The sequence below is a fragment of the Colius striatus genome, chromosome 18, assembly GCF_028858725.1.
Source record: "Colius striatus isolate bColStr4 chromosome 18, bColStr4.1.hap1, whole genome shotgun sequence".
Classification (NCBI taxonomy): Eukaryota; Metazoa; Chordata; class Aves; order Coliiformes; family Coliidae; genus Colius; species Colius striatus.
Genome location: NC_084776.1, coordinates 4766787 through 4788519, shown reverse-complemented (window position 1 = coordinate 4788519; position 21733 = coordinate 4766787). Strand labels below are relative to the sequence as shown.

At 39.7% G+C, this 21733-nt stretch overlaps 1 protein-coding gene across 1 annotated transcript in view; it reads left to right on the top strand.

Moving 5' to 3' along the window:
• The window catches only part of ANKFN1 (ankyrin repeat and fibronectin type III domain containing 1), a 53610-nt gene extending 32452 nt beyond the window's left edge, over positions 1-21158 (top strand). Inside the window, exons 9-17 of the mRNA XM_010206971.2 lie at positions 1016-1148; positions 1773-1889; positions 5396-5611; positions 7747-7913; positions 9252-9402; positions 11196-11364; positions 14745-14911; positions 18145-18364; positions 20362-21158. Of these exons, the coding sequence (XP_010205273.2) occupies positions 1016-1148; positions 1773-1889; positions 5396-5611; positions 7747-7913; positions 9252-9402; positions 11196-11364; positions 14745-14911; positions 18145-18364; positions 20362-21158 (2137 nt within the window). The remainder of the gene's footprint in view (positions 1-1015; positions 1149-1772; positions 1890-5395; positions 5612-7746; positions 7914-9251; positions 9403-11195; positions 11365-14744; positions 14912-18144; positions 18365-20361) is intronic.
• The last annotated feature ends 575 nt before the right edge of the window (positions 21159-21733 follow it).

Here is a 21733-nt window from a genome sequence, read left to right as displayed (position 1 = left end):
CTTTTTCTCTCCCAAACATTCTGAGTTTTAGATAGCAGTTGTTGCTCTTGTGTAAGAGTTAAGAGAATCTTAGAAATATACACTAAAATGAAACAGCAATCAACCAGAATGAACCTGATAGAGTTAAATATTCTGTGCAAACCCAAAGTGCAGTTACTGAGGTATTTTGGAAGCACTGCCTCTGTTGCTGCTCAGTAATGAGACTAAGGTATTTATTTCATTCATAATACAAAATGCAGACCTCAGATAACATGTTTTAATAGTCCAGTGGCAGGAAGCAACACATCTAGGATTCTCTAACAACCTTAGCTAGGTTGGCAACCTAGTGTGACCCAAACACCCCTCAGCTTTGATAATTTGTTTTAGCAAATGGAGGTCTCTTATGTTGGATTATTTCTTCTTTCATTGCCAGGAGTGTTCCGTTTGCTTTTTCTTCTTTGTATTTTGATAAGAGTTTGATTCTTTCAGAAGAGCTCTCCAGAGTCTTTAAATTCCCTAAGGCAATTACTTAACGTATGTAACTAATTGCAAGGGTAAATATTGAAAGGAATGATCTCTATAAACAGTTGTGCAGATATGCTGGCCAAATTACACTCAATTACACTAATGTAAATCCATAATAACCCACCTGATTTCAATTGAGTTGCTTGAGATTTATTCTGAAGTAAGAACTAAGCCCATCAATGACAACAAGTTTTAGTAAAATTTCTTATTTCTAAAGGGCATAAAGCCTGCATTGTGTACTGTTTACTCTGGCCATATTCTTACTAAAATTGATGTCAGAGGCTTGCACAGATTCATAATTTCTTAGATTCATGTAGTCTCCAATCAACTAAAGTGATGAGCTTCCCAAATATTTTTCAGAACTCACTGCCTGAAGGTGCATGATCTGTATAACACAGAAGACCAGATGATTCCATTCTCCTCCTTAGAACTGAATGTATGACTGACTAAAATTTGGCATGGATGTGTATAGACATGAAAGGTGTTTGACCATGTTTCCTTCTTTCTTTAGGGGACTCTACTTATGTGTTATATTTTTTTACAAAGACAATTTATTAGTAACCAACGAAGATCAGATCCCAATTGTGGAAATTGATGACTCTCACAGTAGCTCAGTTATGCAGGATTTCCTGTGGTTCACAAAGGTAACTCAACCCTAATGGTATATAATGCTTCTTCAGACTTGTTGCTAGCAATGCAGAGGCATTAGGTTATCACTCTGAATACATGAAATGATGTCATTAAAAAGCTAAATGATTAAGTAAGTGCTTTACCTTTAACTCATCTCAAAATCCATATATTTGCAAACTGTTTATATGGGTTAAATTCCGACTGTGTCACTGACAGTGGCACAAGTAACTCTTAAATGTCTGGTCCTACAGAAGTAACTGCCATGTGGGTGCATAATGGTTTTATGAGCATTTAGAGAAAGAGCTGAAAAAATAACTAGAATTTTTAAAGTTAATATTATGGATATGACATCACTTAAGATATCTTCACACTATTTTTGTACCCAACAGAACAGTAAATCCATTTTATATAATAGTCCAAGAAGCAATTTTAATGGATACATGATGTTTCTGGAACAACTTCTGTGTTTGATTTGATATCTTTTTCACCTTTATCTAGAAAACTCATTGCCAGCCACAGAAACTCAAAATGAGCAACATCTACTGCTTTTTCCAAGTCCAAAATGCTTTTAGTTTCATTTCTGCCTTTGTAAATGCTGAGAACAAAAACTGATTGAACTGACTGATATATTTTTGCAGTTGTCTTGCATGTGGGATGATATCAGATGGCTAAGGCAGAATATGTCTATATCTGTGTCCTCATCAACGGCACTTCAAGCCAGGCAAAAGATGCTTTCAGCAGCAGCACAATTACAGGTTGGTTGCATTGCATATTTCTAGCTATTAGCTTTGCCACTTTCTGATCTCTAAGGGATAGAGTGCCAACTGTCCCATGGTTCACCACACACATGCCTGATCTTTGGAGCAGCGTTATCGTCTACAATGAAATGAGGCACTGAGCCTCTCTTAGCAGCTGGAAGGAGGGAGTTACATTAAAAGTAAAGAGTAGGAAAAAGAAGGAAAGAAACAATAGTGGCAGATGAAGACAGAAATAGGTATGAACCAGCAAATAATGACCACAGATAAGCTTGTGGGTTTGCAGATTGGGAATTCAAGAATTACAGTCTTAATATTTGCTGCTCAAAAGCCTCTTAGAAGGCCTATTCATTATTAATTACTAATCTATTAATGAAACATATAAACTCTGGGTAAGATTTAGCACTCTCTTGCACTATATGGGAACCCTCAGCAATAGGTAGCTTCTGTCCCTGAGAGGAAGGACAATTTGTCTGCTGAAGTTGCCAAAATAGTACTCATGATTCACCCATGGCTTACAAACTGCTCAAATAGAGCTCCTGGGGCAGAACTACTCTGTTTGACTGAAGATGGTTGTGCTGTTGTGGATTGTCAGCAAGGAAAAAAACCCAAGTCTTAATTGAGCTGCCAACACGTTTAAGGTGAAATGCAGCTTTGTGCAGAGAATCAGCCAGAGATCTATTTAGACCCTTAAAAATAGATACTGAGAGAGATTAAGTGGCCCAGATATATTTAATGCTGACCCTTCAGCAGAGTGGTAAGGACAGTAGCACTACATGTAGTATTTGAAGCATGTTGTTAAGGCATAGCATTGACTCCCAGGATGACTTCAACTCAACCTGTGCCACTGATCCAACCTGAGTGAACAGGTCACACCATTTTTTTGTGTCTTGATCTACAATTTGCAATGCAAATAGTAGTTATACTTTCTCCAGCAGGCCATTTTGACACTCACTGAAAATCTTTTGAAGAATGGAGTTCATGATGAGATCTCTAGCCAGAAGGCAGACACTTTCCTAAAATACTTACTTTTGTGGGAGAACATATTTCCAAAACAAAATGTGCGTGATTCCCACAGAAAAAGTATAGCTAGGTCACACTTTCTCCTACCTTTTGTTTGAATGAAAACACCAAAACTTCCCAGAAGAGTCTATGGTACAGTCATGGATTTAATGAACATCTTCATATTGCTTGGCTGATGTATGGGCCATATAGCCATCCCTCTTGTTATTGCCAGTCAGTGCAATAAGCTAGGTTTTATAGCAGCTATGAGAGCCAGGTACTTTGTGGGCATTATTAAGAATATCCATGTGGGGTTTGTTTTACATCTTTTTGCAAAGCATGCTGAATGGGAGAGTAGCCTTCCTGGGCAACCACCTGTCTTGACTGATTTCCCCAAAGTATCTCGAAATACATGGAATGCCAGGCTGCTGTACCTTTATTGGAGGGACCACCTGTGTTAAGCAGCAGCTGCTTGTCAGTTCTTTGAGTTGTCATTAAAGAAAGTTTTAACTGTATCTGCTGAACATTCCCTCTGGTGTGGTTAGCTCAGCTTAGGTAGCATGTATTCCTTTGATTAGCTGTTTCATTCCCTCTGTGCAGATTGCCTTTAACAAAGCATTGCTAGAGTGCAAGGACCTCGCTTTGAGATAACCAAGGTTCCTTGCACATTGTGTTATTATTTGCTACTGGAGATGTTAAGAGCAGAACATGAAGTGCAGAGACACAGCAAAGGTGTCCATGTGGTGTATTGATTTGTTGGATTTTTGGCAAATGTATTGTCCTTAAGGTTTGTTCTGCTAGCTTTGTCCCCTGATGAACACAGGGATTGTCACTGATCTGCCAGCCCCTAACGGTGTGTGGCCTAATGAGATCCACCAATGGAAGGATCTCAATAAAGTTTATACAGTTGGATACATTTTATTGAGGCAGTTAATAAACTGACTCCACAGGAATTTAGGACAGAATAGAAAACATCAGTGACAACACAGCTGCTAGGGGACAAAGTCAATGCAGAGACAACAGGGACTGTAATTTTGCCTGTTAAAGCAAGCAAAACACAAATGATGGGGTGCCAAGCTAAACAAACATGAAACTTTTTTAGTGTATGGATTAGTCACTCACCCATATTTGTAGATACCCCTATTATCTGTGCCAGAATGCCATTCAGAGTACAGTCAGTGACAGCAGAGAAATGTTTGCTTTCATCTAGGCACATTCACGGGTTGCAGTGATTAATAAGATTAACAAGCTAATATCTACCTGCAATGATTTGTCCCTCCTATGGACACATGGATTAACACAAAACTCAAGACATCCAGTGTTAATCAGTTATGGAGGCTAACCTCAAAAGGTATAACAGCTAAAAGAAGAAGGGAGAAGCTAATAGACATCAACAGTATGCCATGGAGAGGGATGCATGAACCTAATATAGCTGAGTTATGCCACGTAAAGAGCAGTTGTTGTGCTGACTATCGAGAATTTAGAAACAGTTTAATAACACAGTTTATAAGTAAATATTGCCTGCTAAGTACAGATAAATAATTTCTGGATAACCTATCCATTTACCATATCATTAAATTAATGTGCAGCACTTCCCTAAACACACAGTGTGCTACATCGTGAATTCCAGTTTCATTTTAAACCACCCTCATCCCGATCCAGCTTACTGTAGATCTCTTGAAAAGTCCCAAAGTAATGAGCATATTTCAAATGTTAGGCATTTTTCTTTAAGACATCTGGGAATCTCTTCAGTGGCTGGTCACTGGATTGAGTGTGTTTGCACCTATAAGCAGATGCCTTACTGTGTGAGAAAAGGGATTTTGACCAAAATATGTATTTTATGTGGAGTCTTTTTAAATTACTTTTCTTTAATCCTCACATATTTTCCTGGAGAGCTTTGCCCTGGTAGTTTGTTAGTTTCTGCTGGCTTTGTCTAGCACATTCTTGTTATTTGAAGTAAAAGGAAAAGGGCCCACGTCTCTTCAATCTCTTCTATGTTCCTTCACAAACGCACTCTGCAGTTTAGCTCCAGAATTATTTACAATCAACACAGACATGAGAATCTTCTGCTTTTGTTGCTGAAAATACTCTGGATCATTTTAAAACAGAGAAGAGAAAACAGAGGTTATAGTTAATGACCCTAACAGAAAATATTTGAGGTGTCCATTAGAAATGATTTTTGTGTCATCTCTGACATTTGCAGCGCTTCCGTTTACAAAGGCAAAGGCTTTGGAGATGTTCTCCATTAAATGATGGACTAAACACTGCTGGACCAAACACACTGGAGGGCCCACAATTCAATTCACAAACACAATCTAGGGAAAAACTTTTCCTTTTGCCACTGAATGATATGACTGTAGGGCAATGGTTTGTGAAACACCGTGTGTCTAGTTTTTGTTGAAGTGAACAGGAGTGGTCAGTGAGCACGAAGTTAAGTGTTTAAAAATACCACTTTCCTCATATGCAATAAATGACTTTCAGTTTATATTTTGCTTGTTTTTCAGAATTTGCTGGGATCTCACAATTTAGGCAGAGTCTTTTATGAACCAATCAAGGATCGACATGGCAATATGCTGATAGTTACTATAAGAGAAGTGGAGAGTCTTTATTCATTTTTTAATGGCAAATGGATGCAAATATCCAAACTACAAAGCCAGAGGAAATCCCTTTCAACTCCAGAGGAGCCAACAGCATTAGACATCTTGCTTATAACAATCCAGGTAGTGCTTTGCTTCTCTTACTGTGTTATTTGCTTTTGTAAAGTCTGTGCCAGAGCCCTGATTTTTGGAAGAGTCTTGTAGGGTTTTAGGCCTTAATCCAGTGCCCAATAAAATTAATGGCAAGGCTCCCATTGAAAGCAAAGACTTATATTACTTCCAGTGGGTCTGGGATCAGATCCTTAACATGTAAAATATCCATGACATTCTAAAGAAATTACTTCAAAGTCCTAGTAGAGAATAGTAGTTTCTATCAGTTTCGGGAAACCTTGGTATAGAATTCTGAGGCAAGGGATATAAAAACCTTTAAAATTCTCTGGGATGTTCTTAAGCACCTATCCAGACACTTACAGTTTCTATGCTCCATAGGATTTTTCCATCCAACCTTGAACACTAAATCTAGGTTTAAAACCTTACTGTTCTACTTAATAAACTTGTTCTGTGGGGTTCATAGTTCCTTGGAGCCTGCTATAGTTGCTAAAGAATTCTTTGCTGACCATAACTCTCCCTTAATTTCTGCATAACTTGCCTCTAGATTTCCCAATTAGAAAAATACCAAGGTAAGCATTGACCTTTGAAGCTGCTCTGCATAGTCAGCTCAGTTGACATCATTGAGAACCATGGCTTTTCAGCTCTTCAAGAGCCAGGGTATCTGCAAACTCTTGTTGAATGTAGATAATTCACATAAGATTAATACATGTTTTCTGTAGGTAACATCAACCTATTTCTCCCAAAATATCAGTGGCCAATCTCTTTAGAACTCAGTTGCATAGCTACCCAAAATACCACAAGTCAAGTCATTGTCTCGGTCCCTTCTTTTGCAGCCTCAACTAAATGATGAGTGCTGTGGTTAATTTTTTAATTAGAGGCAGTTTCTTGCACAGAGACTGTGCTTTTCATACCAGAAACTGACAGGCAATCAAAATGTACATTACCAGGCTTTTGTGTCATTAAAAAATTTCCAAAAGACAATAAAACTTACCTGAGCTATGTAAGATTTAATGTATTAAAATGTGTTAAATGTGTAGAAAAATCTCAATCTGGGCAAAAGTTTTATATTAGGAAACCCAAAATACAGGCCTGATCAGATTTCCACAGAGATCTTAGTGGAAAAAATGTTCCCCTAATGGTTTACACATTCCTATCTAATGCCCACCCTTTCTTCTATTACTTGTTTAATCATCCAATGGGTATTTTGTTCATGAAGTACTCATGAAAATGAGGGTCTAATTGCATTGGTCAGAGCCAAACATAGCACTGGCAGATAATTTGATGGTTCCAAGAATGAAGGCACAAGGCCAGGTGTCTTAATCCTCACCCATTGCAGAAGCACATATTTCTCAGGATGGCAGCAGACACCATTTTTAGGGCAGTTTTGGGGGACTGCTATACATAGCCTTAAAAACGTCTCCTGGCTGAAGCAACTGCATCATCATTATTAATTCCTTCTAAGAACTATTTGTTGATGAAGATATTTGTTCAGGAAATACAACTGCAAATTAAATCTTGCAAACCACCAACCCCATGCTCACAGAGACCTTCCTGTTGACAGCAGGTGAAACAGATTTTCAAGCCATGTAGGCTGAGAGTCTACAGGGATTTCTGTGGTGACAGTACTGGCTTCTGCAGCCCCTCTCTCCCACCTTCCCCAGGTGATATCTTTCTCCAGTGCTGATCTGCTCCATCCGTGTAGCTACACACCAAGCATGAACCAGAGAACTGCTCTGGCTGAAAAACAACTGCTCCTTTTCCTGAGCTGTTTTTCAGGTAAATCAGTTCCCTGACACAGGTCACTGCTGAAATGATCAGACGTGAGTGCAGAGGTGGGTGCTATTTAAGCTAGTTCAAATACTACATTTGTAGGAATCTGAAACCTCAGCTCTTTAGAGCCAATTCCTACTTGATGTGGAGAGCTTAGAGAGCTTGTGTATGGCTTTAAACAAAAAGTTATCCAAGTGCATCCAAACTACCAGAGATTATTTATATGCTTAAGCATGTGCTTAAATGGTCTGTGAATTGGGAACACCGTTGAAACAAAAAGAAGTCTGTAAAAACATTTGTTACTTCTTGATCTCAAACTCTTCTGCTTATGTGGAAAAAAAAGAGATTTTAATGTAGGACTCTTTCTCTTAAAACAGGACATACTTTCCTATCACAAACGAAGTCAGCAACGCCTCCCTCCTGGCTTGTATCTGGGTTACCTTAAACTCTGCAGTTCTGTGGATCAAATCAAAGTACTTGTCTTGCAGAAGCTGCCCAATGTCCTGTGTCACGTTAAAATCCGAGACAACAGCAATGTCTCCAAGTAAGTGAACATGTACATAGTCACATACACACACAGTGAGAGGGAGATTTGTTTTAAGTTTGAATCAACTGATCAAATCAAAATGCCTAGGGAAATTTGCCATTGCAAACCTCTTTGAAATGTTTGCAACCTGCCAGCAAAGTCTGGCTCAGAGGTGTATCACAACAGAGATCAATGCTGAGCTAAAGATATGTACGTGAGTATTTCCAGCAATCTGAAGGCCTATCCAGAACACATCCTAAGGATAGTATTCTGGGGTTACTCAAATTCTGCACAGTGGTAATGATCTTCCATATATCAGTTAGGAAGATCATAGCCTACAGCCCTGGTTCAGCCTCCAGGGAAGTCAATGTCACCCTCTCTATTGATTTTCACTGATGACAGGGTGTTGGTATGTATTCTGTGTAATATCTGGTTTCTCACTCTAATCCACAGCAAACACAGAGCAATTAAAAATACACATTCACACAAATGCTCTCAGCCATTGAACTGCTGTGCTCTATAAGGCAAGTGCACTTACTTGCAGTGTCTAGTCCTCACTTAGAGGGCAACACATTTTATTGGCTTTAATTTCTGAGGGTTTTTAATCCCATATCCTTTCAGCAACCAGCTGAGAATGAAGAAGGAACTGGATAATTATATGCATAGCAAAGATATTCAGAATGTGTAGCTATCACTAACAAAAATTTTGGAAGGACTATAAAGCCTAGAGCTTCAGAGTTTGTAACAGTCTCTGGCACTTGAAGTTTAAGATCAGATCTCTCTTGAGGAGCAAATTATACCACATCAGCACTCGTAGTGGGGTTTTCTGTACTTCTTTTTCTTGAGTGTTTGGCACTGGCTGCTTTTTAAGACTGAATACTGGGCAGGATAAATCCAGGATTTCATCCAGAAAGATGACTGCCATGTTTATCAAGTCCAGAATGGGTATATGTCAAGAAAACCAGGAAGTACAAGAGAGTCTGTCACAGAAATTAAACTTCCCACTGATTGTCACTGTTGTCATTTCCAATGCATACTTTAAAAAATATTGTAGTAGATAGGGAATGAAGTCTATGAAAAAGAAAACCTGGAGTGAGAAGCCTCAGGGAAATATTTCAAAGGCAGCTGGACTTCCAGAGGTTTGCAAGGAATGCTCAGCCTCATGTACATGTGCTAGAAAAATTAAACTTTTCAAAGTCAGATTTTAACCACAAACAATCAAGATTGCAGAAGTTTAGAATGTTTTGCTATATGAGGATTAAACTATCAACAGATCCCAACTGCACATACACTGAATTCCTGCTTGTGCACTGAACTTTTGTTGTATTTCTAATTTTAACTTGACTCAACATACAGAGATGAGTGGGAATGGATCCAAACACTTTCTGGCTCAGAATCTGTGGAAAGTATGGATCATACTTCAGACTGCCCTACTCAATTGTTCTTGTATGAGCTCCAGATGGCAGTGAAAGCTCTCCTTAAACAGATTAATCTACCTCTGCATCAGGTATTTTCCTTTGTGGTATTTATCACCTTTTTAAAAACTGATTCTTAAGAATACAACTAAAAGCTGCAAACTGTGCAACTGTCAAGTAGGGATTAAATGGTACAGTTGCAAGAAAAGGGGAGCAGAGAAGTTTTGTATTCCATCATCCCAAGTAGGGGCAAACATCTTCAATAAAACAGACATTTTCCTGAATATTTGGACGTATAAGGATTAAGAGACATGTTTTCAATTAGCTCCTAATTTTGTGTCTGTTAGCATATCAGTGTGAGTTCAGGCAGGTGCAAATAACCACTTTTGCACAGAACTAGTAGTTGTGAGCACCTTTACTCATCTGGCAAAGAAAAATAGGGAGTTTTCCAGGCAGGCAGGGCAATTGGGTGTTCTTTTGAAGGTAACAGTGAAGGTGTATGAAAGGCTTGCTCAAGGCACATCGTTCTGGTATTCCTTAATGCACAGATAAAGGTAGCACTTCTGAAACACATAGTTCCAGACCTCCAGATTGCTGTGGGTGAGGAGAGGTATCTGGCTTCTGGCTTTACATTTAGGTAGAAGAAATACATATGTGAATAAATAAAGTCAGGGAGGATAATCTATAATGTGAAAGATCCATGAAAAAATAAGCTAAGGAGTTTGTTTCCTGTTTACATGAATTCCATTTTATTTTGGTCTACGAGGGTAAAGAGAGCTTCAAGTAGAAGTAAATCGTCTTTACATTCACTTCAAGATCTGTTTGTGCAGCTAGAAAGATGTAGCCTTAAAATAAATGAATCTGGTTCTACGTTTCTTGATTTTGAAGGGTTTAGTCTTGGCTTTTAAAAAGAAATCCATCAGTGCTGCACCTTCTAGCCTGGGAAGAGCCAAGTAAGACTCAAGCAAATCCAAAATTAAGACAGATGGTGTGCTGCCTTGTGGTCAGTCACTCTGATTCAATAGGGCTCTGTACAGGTCTCTCTATGTTTGTGCATTTTCTTGGAGGTTATAGCTTTTGTGCATTTTTTTCTTTTCTTTTCTCTTTATTTTTAGCCAGGGACTAAAATACTTCAATCCATGTGCAGTAAGTTCTTAGCCTGCAGTTCAGCTGAGCCTCTAAGCTCATCTATTGTGCATGAGATAGACAGAAACATGACCATGCAGTTAGATACAGTTGCAAATGTTTTGATGACTCAGGACCAAGCTTCTATGTTTATGAATTGAATTTTTAATTCAAACGATTTATTTTTGGTGTTTTATTGGTTTTGTAGTAAATAGAATCATGGACATTGACATGGTGCACGCCCAGGGTAAAATGCAGTGCTGCACACAACAGCCCTACAGCAGCCTCAGGCCAAGTCCTGTGTGTGCCACTTTCTCTTGCTGCAGCACTTGTTAAACCTTTTCAATGCTGTGTTGAGGGAGAGCCGCATATTTCTCTTAACCAACCCTAAATTGAATCTTAAAGGTTTTTAATTGAATCCATTTTCATGTTTTCACATAATTATGCAATCATAATCTTGAAAAGCACGTGGCATGTGATCATTTTCTGCCTAATAAGAAACATAAATGTTGTTTTCAGGGGGGTTGTGCCTGTGTGTGTTGTTTTAATGTGGAACATTGCAGCTTTAAATCTTTATTTTATGTAGTGACATGAACCCACATTTAGTGCCCCCCCCAAAAAATATTTATGTTTTATAAAAATTCCGAGCTTGATGTTGTGCAAATTTTCTTTAATGTTTTATATCATTTGGGGTGTTGTTTATATAAGTGCCATGTTGTAATTCTCTCCTATTTCTTCCCCCGCGCGTGTCCCTCCACAGGCTAAGCACTTCCGTCTGTATACACAGGAGGTGTTGGAACTGGGTCACAATGTCTCCTTTCTTCTCCTGCTCCCCGCCTCAGACGACGTCTGCACTGCCCCAGGACAGAATAATCCTTACACCCCACACTCAGGATTTCTTAACCTCCCTCTTCAGATGTTTGAACTCGGTATAGTAGCTTGCTTCACCTAGAAATATTAACCCAGTCTCCTTATAATAAAATCACAAAGTTGTATCTGTTTTCCCCCTTGTCCCAGTGGAGAGTCAATAAATCACATGATGGCTTTGGCAACAACACTACCTATAACTGTGTACAAGGTATAGAGAGAGCAGAGCAGTTAAAGCATATACTGTAGCAATCATTGCTGAAATGCAACGCATAGAGCAAAGCCCACAGTTATCCAGTATGTGTCTATGAGCTTATTTGGAAGATGATGTCCTTTAAAAAACAGAACCAAAAACTTACACACAACACAGTAACATTGGAGTGTGAAAAGAGATGCAAAAAGTTGTCCCTCTAAATTGGCACAAGAATAACCACCAGTTTTGTAGAGGACAATTTTGCCAGCTACTGACTGCAGATAGTCCTACTCGAGGTCTGACTCTCTCACAGCTTTGTGAAAGGTCTGAGAGGAGTTTCCCATTTGAGGGTCACCTTTTTCCTTCTGATTCCCGGAAAAATGCAACAGTCTCAGTCCTGTTGCTGTGGTGCAGCAAAAGACTGTTGTGAAAAATGCCACAGCGCTGGACTCGAATCTATTTCTTTAGGGAGATCATCCCGTGCTGTAGCAGATGCAGCTCTCTTGTTCTGCTGCACTGCTGGCTGGGTAAGAATTCCTCAAAACAGAGTTTTCCAGCTGTCTCACAGAAGGTCTAAGATTCTTTAGCTTCAAGGTCCTCTGTTTCTCATTTCTTCTTCTTTGGTCCACAGAGAAAAGAAAGGTTCCACATAAAAGCAGCTCATAAAGACTTAATAGTTCTTTTTAGAAAGAATATTGTAAGTATGGGGACTGCTGAGCCTTACACGTTAGTCTCTTCTGTTTTCCTCTGGCCTGTAAAACTGGATAGTGTTCTTTCCTCTGCCTTGGTGAAGAGAGAATGACATGAGCCAAAGCTGATGGAGTCAGTACACAAGGAGCCACTACAGAATGAGTCTCTATCAGCAGCTGTGTCCTCAGTGATACCTCTCCCAAGCATCCTTGTGACACCATTACCATTCTGTTTCACATATATCATTTTTAAGTGTTGTTAGAGTTGCTAGGTAGGAGAATGGTGATTAGGTGTTAATAGAGGGTCTCACCAAGACTACGTTTCTGCAGTCACAATAGATCCATGTCCTACCTTCATCCAGCATCACAAATTTCCTTTGGACCAGGCAGGAATGTAAGATTGTGTCTATGGCACACCAGCCAGAACACACAGAGCGCTGCCTGTGACAGCTCTGGGGTTTTATGCTGGTCATGGGAGGACAGAGGACAGCTGAGCTGCCAGAAAATTATGAGTGGTACAGACAGACAAGAAATGAGAGGGTTTAGTCTGCCAAGGAACAGTTATCCCTTCAAAGGAATTGAACTAGAAGAGTTAGTTCAGTATTTTAGGTCACATGGCCATGGCTATAGTGCCCTAAAGCCAGACTTATCTTCTTATTGACACCACCCACGAAGTCTACAGTTAGACTCTGTGTATTGAGCTATCATTTCTCCCCATGAGGAGAGACTGCTGCATATTCATCTCTGGTGAAATTAATCTCTGCACCAGAGGCTGTGAGGACTACTCAACTCTCATTCTGTGGTACACAGGCCAGGGGCAGGAGCCCTTTTCACTTCTGTGACATGGTTTGCATTGGGCTTACACAGCAATAGACACTGAATGGGATGATAGGGTGCAGATAAACATGCAACAGATTAATTTCTCAAAAGGCATTCTGGGTGCAGACCTCTCTGTTCAGCAATGTTGCTGCAGTGGGAAAGCACTTTATGGTGGAGAAAACAGTATGGAGATCTAAATTTTACTTTTGAGTATTTCCTTAAAATGAGCAATCATCTGGCCAAAGGCAGATGACATTTCTATATGAATTATTACATATGTATCCCTGATGCTCTATAAAGTGACTGTGATTCACATCTCAAATATTAGAAGCTTCCATTCTCCATTAGCTGGTGGCTACCAAGTATATAATTGCATAACCACAAAAGACTACGTTGAAGTAACATTTGTTAAAGTAACATTAAAGAGTCTGACTTAAAACCACAAAGGCTAGAAACTTCAGCACTGGAGCTGAAACCACGGCTGTAATTCACTCAAGAGTCCACCACATATGGCATATATACTGTAAGACCACACACTATTCAGACTGGATCCCTGCAATATCTAGGCATCCTTGAGAAACCAGAAGGTAGAATTCTTTCTTTCACTCTTTACTTGTAGGGTTTCCATGTTCAGATTAGGATTTTATTGTCATGCTAATGATGTTTCTGTGACTGGATTTCTTAGTTTGAGAAATTTGTCTCAATTACTGTGTTGTTTGCAAGGGATAAGTAGACATGGGATACTTTTTATTTCCTTTTTAATATCTACAATAAGACAAATATATGCAGTTTACACATGAAAAACCCTGAAAAATATCATGCCATGATCCAGAAAAGTAGCAGTAGCAAGCCCAGTGGCATTTGCTGCTGTAAGACCATCCTGTGTGCCAGCATTTATTGAAGCACCAATGCACAGGGAAGTAGTTCTGAAAACTTGTTCTCAGAAAGTTTCATTATGTCTGCAGAGAGAGCAGCTGGTAGAGATAAGTGGCAAGTTTTGCCTGAGCAACTGCAGGTTCTGCAATAATGTAGGTTTTAGGGGAACAGATAGATGAACATCTGTGAAGCTCCATGGCACTGCAGCTGTTCTGTCTCTGTCACCTAGTTGCCTCTTTTGTAGATAGCTCTGTGCCACTCCAAAGTCAAATTGCACAAAGCAAGAGGTCTGAACTTGCTGTGTTACCCTTCTGCATCAGAGTTCAGAGGATGATGTGTGACAACACCTAAAAAAGTTTTAGTTGTTTCACTGGAACTGTGATAGCACTGAAGTGCTTTACTGCCACTGTGAGGTACTGATTTCAGCTAGCCCAGCCCTACAGAAAGTTTTCATCCTTCAAAATGATACTTTCTTTCTGAAACATTCAATTAAAATAAAAGATGAGTTCCATTTTCCAGTCATGTCACTACTTCTTTGATAAAAGAAATTATAAGCTATAAAAGCCTCAGAAACAGCCTTTCTGATTAAAGTTATCAAGGGCAAGATAGCCTGTGGAGCTGCATACTGATTATCCCTTCACTTAGATCTCAATTAGAAGTGATTCTTTTGAAATCAGTGAAGTTACAGAGTAAATCCAGTGTAAATGAGAGGAGAATTAGAGCCTTTCTTAGTTATTTCTAGTTTAAAGTAGCCCATCCAGAGTTAGTAATTATATTTAACAAAATTTGTGTTCTGAAAGCTAAGGATTTCATATTTCACAACCAGAATATAACAATGTTTCCTTTGCATTTGGTCTTTTCACAGTTCATTTTTGTTGTTACAAGGAAAAATTTATAAGCCTGTATTGCCGCCTTTCTGCTGTCATAGAGCTGGACTCTCTGAAAACCCAGCAGTCCCTAAGGGAAGCAATTTCAGACAGTGAAGTCGCTGCAGCCAAACAAAGACACCAGCAAGTTATAGACTACATACAGGTAATAGTCTGTTTCTGACTATTCCAAGGAGATTTTAAGGTGGCTTTCTTAAAAATTGCATAGGGCTGTAATTTGAAATTTAAATGGAGAATTATTCACAGACATCATAAAAAGAGCAGTTGTATCAAAAGTGCAATTCTGTTTTTATGAAATTCAAACCCAGAACATGATTTCCTTAGTTGTTGCTTTTATACAAGGATTTTTATGGGTAAAATCAAATGACAGATATACTAGACTGTTATAAAGAAACGTGTCAGTCTGCTTGTAAAACTCCCCCCCCCCCATCTAATGTGAGGTAAGCTTGTACAATGCCTGGGCATTCATTTGGGTAAGAGGTTTTCTCTGTGAATCAAGGACATTTTTCACCATGATGAATTGCCAATTAAAAAATTAGATTGAATATTTAGACCAGGTTGTGGACAACAATTGCACAGTGAAGAAAGCAGCTCTGCAGTTAAGATGGCAAGCTGGCCCCAAAAGTGTCTGTAAGCCTGTCCAGCATCACGCAGTGATACTGCTTAAGTCCCTCAGTGCACAGGATCACAAATGTTATCAGACTTGTCCATCTTGCTTGTTCTCTCCCTCACACACTGATTTTCCTGTACTATTCCCAGATTGGGACTTTACCTACTCAATTCAGGGATGTTTGAACTGCACCCCACTGGGCAGCAGAGCGAGCCCTGTCCTTTCACAAACCATCCTGCCAATTGGTTATTTATACACAAAGCTCATGACCTTTGCAGAGTGTATCAATGGACACGCTTGATCTTTCTACAAGTGAGGTGCAGCCAAGTTTACAGCTCTATATTCTTAGTATTCAAGCAACCTTCTGTTGGAATAGGGGCCAAGGTAACCATTTATCCCATTGATAATACATTTGGCCCTCCATAACTATGAACAAGATGATATTTCTGTTTGTTCTGAATTCAGATGCCCGTTGCCCTGTCCCACTACAGAGGGTTTTTTTCAGGGGGGCAGAGACAAACATTCTGTTGTGCTTTCCCAGCTCAGTTGTCTCCTTCCTTCTCATCATCCCATTCTTGACACTCAGAAAATCTCCAGTGTTCAGGAGAATTTGGAAGATTTGTATCCTTCCCATCAAAAACAAATCTATGTCTATTAATACTAGTTCACTGTATGGACAGTTCTGTGCTCCTCTCCTCCAAAGTGTTTGAGTCACATATATACACTGGGAAAATACAGGAGAACATTCTAAACTTCAATGTTTTGTGCTGAATTATTGTGACAGTGTATTAGCCTTGTCAGGTTTCCCCTCAAATGAAAACCAGCTGTATTCCACCTATTGGCACAAAATATCTCAGCCCACCACATACCGCAATCTTCAGTGGTGACCACAAAACCGCAAGAGCATTTGTGTGATCCTAGATCTAAGACAGTGTTGAAGTCTCTACACAAACCAAACATTGTAAAGAGCAAGGCAGTCTATATAAATGCAGTCTGAAAAGGAGCCAGAGGGCAACTGGAAAGTAAAAATTAAAAAAACCACCCAAAACAGAAAACCAAGAAAACAAACAAGGAGCAGATAAGGGACTTGGAGTCTTTACCAGCAAGGAAAGAAACCTACAGACACTGAAACTAAAACTGAAGCTGTAGTTTATATAGCACAATGCATTCAACATTCCTAAATTGTAGAAGAGCCACAGCTCATTGAAATGACTGGTCCATTATCCCAGGAGACACTGCAGAATGGCATCAGGGAGAAAAACAACAGGATTTGCATTTGGTTAAACGGCATGGGTTTTGTTTGGGCTTGAGGGAGGATCACAGAAAGGAAATACAGAACCTCCAAAATCCAATAGGTGAGAGGTTTGCTAACTGGCATTCTCTTCATGGAGCTACACTGAAGTCTTGAAAGGATGTTGGATTATGAATTAATCTCTGAATCATTTGCTATTCTTATCAGTGTATATTCTTAGCTCAAATTAACTCAGTGGCAAGGCTTGCACTGATGTCATTGGAGTCGGGATTTCACCTTTACATACAAATGGCCATACTAGGTCAAAACAAAGAACAATCTACCCAGCTCTCCTGTCTCCAGACAGTTAGTTCATCAAGAACTACCCTGGCTAATCTGGCATCTGCCACATCCTTTGGCAAAAAAAATCACAGTTTGCACATTTTGGGAAGAACTATCTCCAGTCAAGATTATCTGCTGGGGAAGTCATCCTGGAATACATCAGTCTGCAGTCTCCATTTCACAGACCTCTCTGTTACTTCCTTTGATAATATCACTGCACAAAGTACCACTTACCTTTGCCTATCCATTTACTGACCCGTTCCTGCAGAATGCAGCTTGTGTAACTGTAAAGCAGCGTCCCTAAAACACTGCAATATTAATATGAAGGCTCATTTCTTTGAATGCAGAGTCTTCTGTAGGGAGAGAAGTACAAGGGAAGTTCTAGAAAGGATACTGAAGAAGAAGATTTTATTCACAACTACTATCATTTGATGGCTGCAGCAATATTTGCTCAAGTCATCAAAGATCTTGAATTGCTTGAAGATGTTAAAAGTTTTCCATTACCAAAAGTCTCTGAAAGCCTGCATTAAACAACACGATTCCTCTGTGCACAGATACTTAAAGCTATATCCTGCTATTGATTTAGGCACTTGTCTCTTATTGCCATCAACAGGAATAAGTTAGAAGTGTCTTAATGTAGATTTATGCTATTAAAATGATCATAAGAGAGAAACTTGCAGCTCAGCTCATTGATGCACTTCAACACTCAATGTTTGCATATTCTTCTTGCAGGTATATTCTTATTCTGTTAAAAACTAGGATTGATCTGAGCACTCCACTTTTGAACAAAATCCTGGGTTTGCAAAGATGCTCAGGAAGTCTTGCTTTCATTCCAGTACAGAGGGAAACCACTTTCAAATGTGCTCAATAACTGGTCAAATTTTTCACTCTATCATAGACAATTTTCATTTTCTTTCCATGTCAAAATCTAGGCCTGGATTCACCCCTCCTAACTACAGGTTCTTAACCAAGTACCTCATTTGAGAGTCTGGTGATTCCAAGCAGCATCTGCAGTGGTGGAGGAAAACAAGCACCTAACCAAAGGCAGTTCAGACCACTTAAATGTGAAGTGTCCTGTCAGAGAAACATGCTCCTCTCTGTTGGCAGTGACTACACACCTGCTTTGGCACTTGAAGGAAGTACATGCTTAATACACAGACTTAACTGTACTTTTTCACCATTTTTTCTGCCACAGCAAATTGATGAGATCTGGAAGGAAATGAGATGGATCACAGAAGCACTGCAGTATGCAAGGTACAAGCAGCCAGCAGCAGGCCTACCCATTAAAAAGCTTGTGGATCTTTCAGAAGACCATTCTCAAAAGAAAGTCAGTTCAAGCTCTTCACATCTAGACTGTCTTCCTTCACCTCCCCCTTCACCTGAGGCTAGAATCCAGAGGAGAAAAGCTGTGAGTGGTAAGAGAACTTTTTGTTGTTCATCAAGCAAAATCTTTGAACTCACTTTTGGTCTTGTATGTCTTTTTATAAAAGGAGTAAATTTTCCCCATACCTGCCAAGGTATTTTAACAATCCATTTACCAATCCATTGCCACTCAATATCCTGGTACCCTTCTACACTCTTTACAATCATATTTTCACTTCAGTTGCTCAGAATAATTGCTCATCAGTCAGCCAACTTCACCACCTCACTGTTCCAGATCATTTAAAGAAGAGGCTGGAAGGGACAAGTGCTATCATTGACTTCTCCATGATGTCTAGAATTAGTAAAATCTATCCATAGGGAAAGCTGACTACTTCAGTTGTCATCTACACAAATAAACTGCTATTAATATACAGAGGCAGCTTTATGAGCTTTATCTAAACTGCAGCTTGATTGCTTCAGAACCTGTGGTAAACAACTTTGTCAAAAGCTCTTCAGAAATCTAAGGACGCCTGTGTTTGAATTGTGCACATGTTTGGAGTTTTATTAGACTGCTGAGCCATGAATTACTAAGCAAAAGCTATTGATCCTTTCTCTTCACTCACATATCTATCTATTCATCACCATAGTTTCTAACAATTTGTCTGGAATCCAAGTCAGACTTTTCCACAGTTTCCATTTGTCACCCTCTATTTCTCTAATTTTACAGCCATTTTCTTTCCATGCTTTGACTGTTCCTCTGATTTGGAGCAATTCTTCGCTATACTCCTCTTACTTTCTTTAGAAAAGGCAAATTTTAGTGCCAATGGTCCAGTTTAACAGTTGTTTTCACACACCTCAGTGTTCTCTGTGGTGTGGACAAGCATTTTAAAACACAGACCTACATAAATAAGTACCCACCTCATTGACCATTATTGCTTCTCTGTACAGCTGAAAAATTAAACTGATGAAAGAAATAGATCACAGCAAACAAAGGTAAAGCAAATTCAACAGTAACACCTAATTTGTTAACAAAATAGCAAATTGGAGAAAAATGTAAACCATCATCTGCTGAACTGTTTTTAAGCAACAAGTAAATTAACAGTAGAAACAAAAGCAACAAATACTGCATTAAACAAGTGTCCTGACCATTTTTTGTACTGATAATTTGGGCTCCGTTACACAGTGGTGTTCTTTCTCAGCATCTCTCCTCGAGCTTATATTTCCCCTATATTACAGACCATGATTGCAGAATAATCCTTAGCTCTGGCATCATGTAAATTAGAGCATTATCTTGTCCTGCATGGGCCTGATTCGTTATTGCTGTGCCCTATGGTCATTTACACTAGGTTAATGTCAGCACTGTATAAAATGTACAGGTTTTTTTCCTTGGATCTGATATAAACCACCCAGGGCAGTGGAGCATCAATCCATTCTGTCCATTTATCACTATTTATTACTTTATTGATCCTTCTCTAGCCAAAAGACAGCAGTGATTTCAGTATCAGTGTCAGTTTTGGTCAACAAACTCACATTTGAATTAAGTGTCCCTGCTTTGGATTTCAACATATATAACATGTAGCTTTTGTTCCACTACGTCCACATCTTTCCTCAAGCCTCTTACACACACATACAGTTGCACCCCACTCACACTTACAGGGGTGTGAATCTGGAGTAGGTCAATTGACATCTTTCATAAAAACAGAATCTGGATTAGAGTTTTTCTTTCTCCTAAATCTCTGTATCTATGAAATTTGGTTAACACCAGATAACAGAAAAACAATCCTTTTAGATCTTAATCTCAATTCAAGTTCTTCCCAGTACTCAATATAACAATCTTTTTTGTTTCTTCTACTTCCACCACCACCTCTCTAACACACCTGTACATCCTTCCTGACTGCTGTCTTTGCTGTCACCCAGGCCCATGGACAATGCCAGAGAGGAAGCACACATACTTATTTAAGAACTGTAGATTTGATTATAAATTAAGAAAAACCCCAACAAAAGAGTTAAGCAATTCCTCTGCAGTGCTTGTCTTCTGCTCTCTTTGCAGATTCCCAGCCCTGCTCTGATGAAGAAGGCTGCTCTGAAGTATTCCTTCCCACTGACAGTGACTATGACTCCAGTGATGCATTAAGCCCCAGAGAATTAGACCTGATTTACTCCTCCTCACATGACATCTCCCAGCAGGCAGGCAGTGGCCTGGGTGGCAGTGCACCCGATGTTCTCCAAGTGCACGACATGAAGCCCTGCCTGACGTTGAAAGAAGGTCTGACAGAGCGTGGTGTTTTCGATAACAACGCTGAATGTTGCACAGAGTATATGAGCAATCTAACAGTGTCAGGGCTTACATCAAAGAGCATAGACAAGTCCTCTAGCTCTAAGCAGCCATTGAGCTTTTTAGGAAAAAAGAAGCTAGGGAAGCACCAACATTACAGCTACTTCAGCCGGCACCATCGCTGGCTGCGCGTGCACAGCGAGACACAGGCTGGCTCTCTGTCTGAAGGAGTGTATACTCAGCACCTCATGAGATCTTCAGATTTGTCTCAAGAACCTACCTCCAGTGACCAGTTAAAGCTTCCCATCGATGGGTCTCGGAGCACTTTCTTACCTCATACTTCCAGCCTTCCAGAAGATGGGAAAGGCAAGTATGAGGAATCAAGGCAGAATGCCCAAAGGATACTCGTGGAGCCTTATAGAACAACATTTCTGGATGAAGATGGCAAGTCCTGGGCAACGAGCACACAATCTGTAGAACACAGGGATGTGCACAATGCTATGCAAGAGATAACGGGTCCAGATGACCAGTCGAGCTCTGCTGCCTCAGAAGTCTTCAGCAGCACACTTTAACCACGGGCTTCTGCACTGCTTCCCATTGCTCCACCATGAGACAGCATTATGCACATAGGGCCATACTTTTTGAAAAGCACTTGTAAAAAATCTAGCTCCTGAAATGGCAACTCATGCCACTCAAAAGCATCCCAATCTTTTGACTTCAACACCAGATTTCTGGTTTTGCAGGAGTATCTGTCCTGATGTGAGTATTATTATTGGCATCTGCAGTTTTGCAGGTAGAGTGGTAACAGTCACCACAGAACAGAACAACCTGTGGCTGCAAATCCAGCAATGGGGATTTGCAGTCCTCTTGAGTTCCATGTTTCTCTGAGCATGCAAAATATTAAGCATGAGTCATTCTGCCTGCAAGTCGGCAGAAACTGTAACATCCTTGGTGTCCTCACGTTAGGGCTGTGTCCTAAACTTGTAGTAACCTGTTTTCCACCATCTCCTAGAATGTTTTCAACTCTTCAGACTTCTTGAATGGATTCAGATGGCACATAACTGAAGTGCTAACTGGTCTGGTAACACAGTTAACCCAGAGTTTCTAGTCACTTACAGAGAAATGGAAATTCTTTCGTTATCTAGAA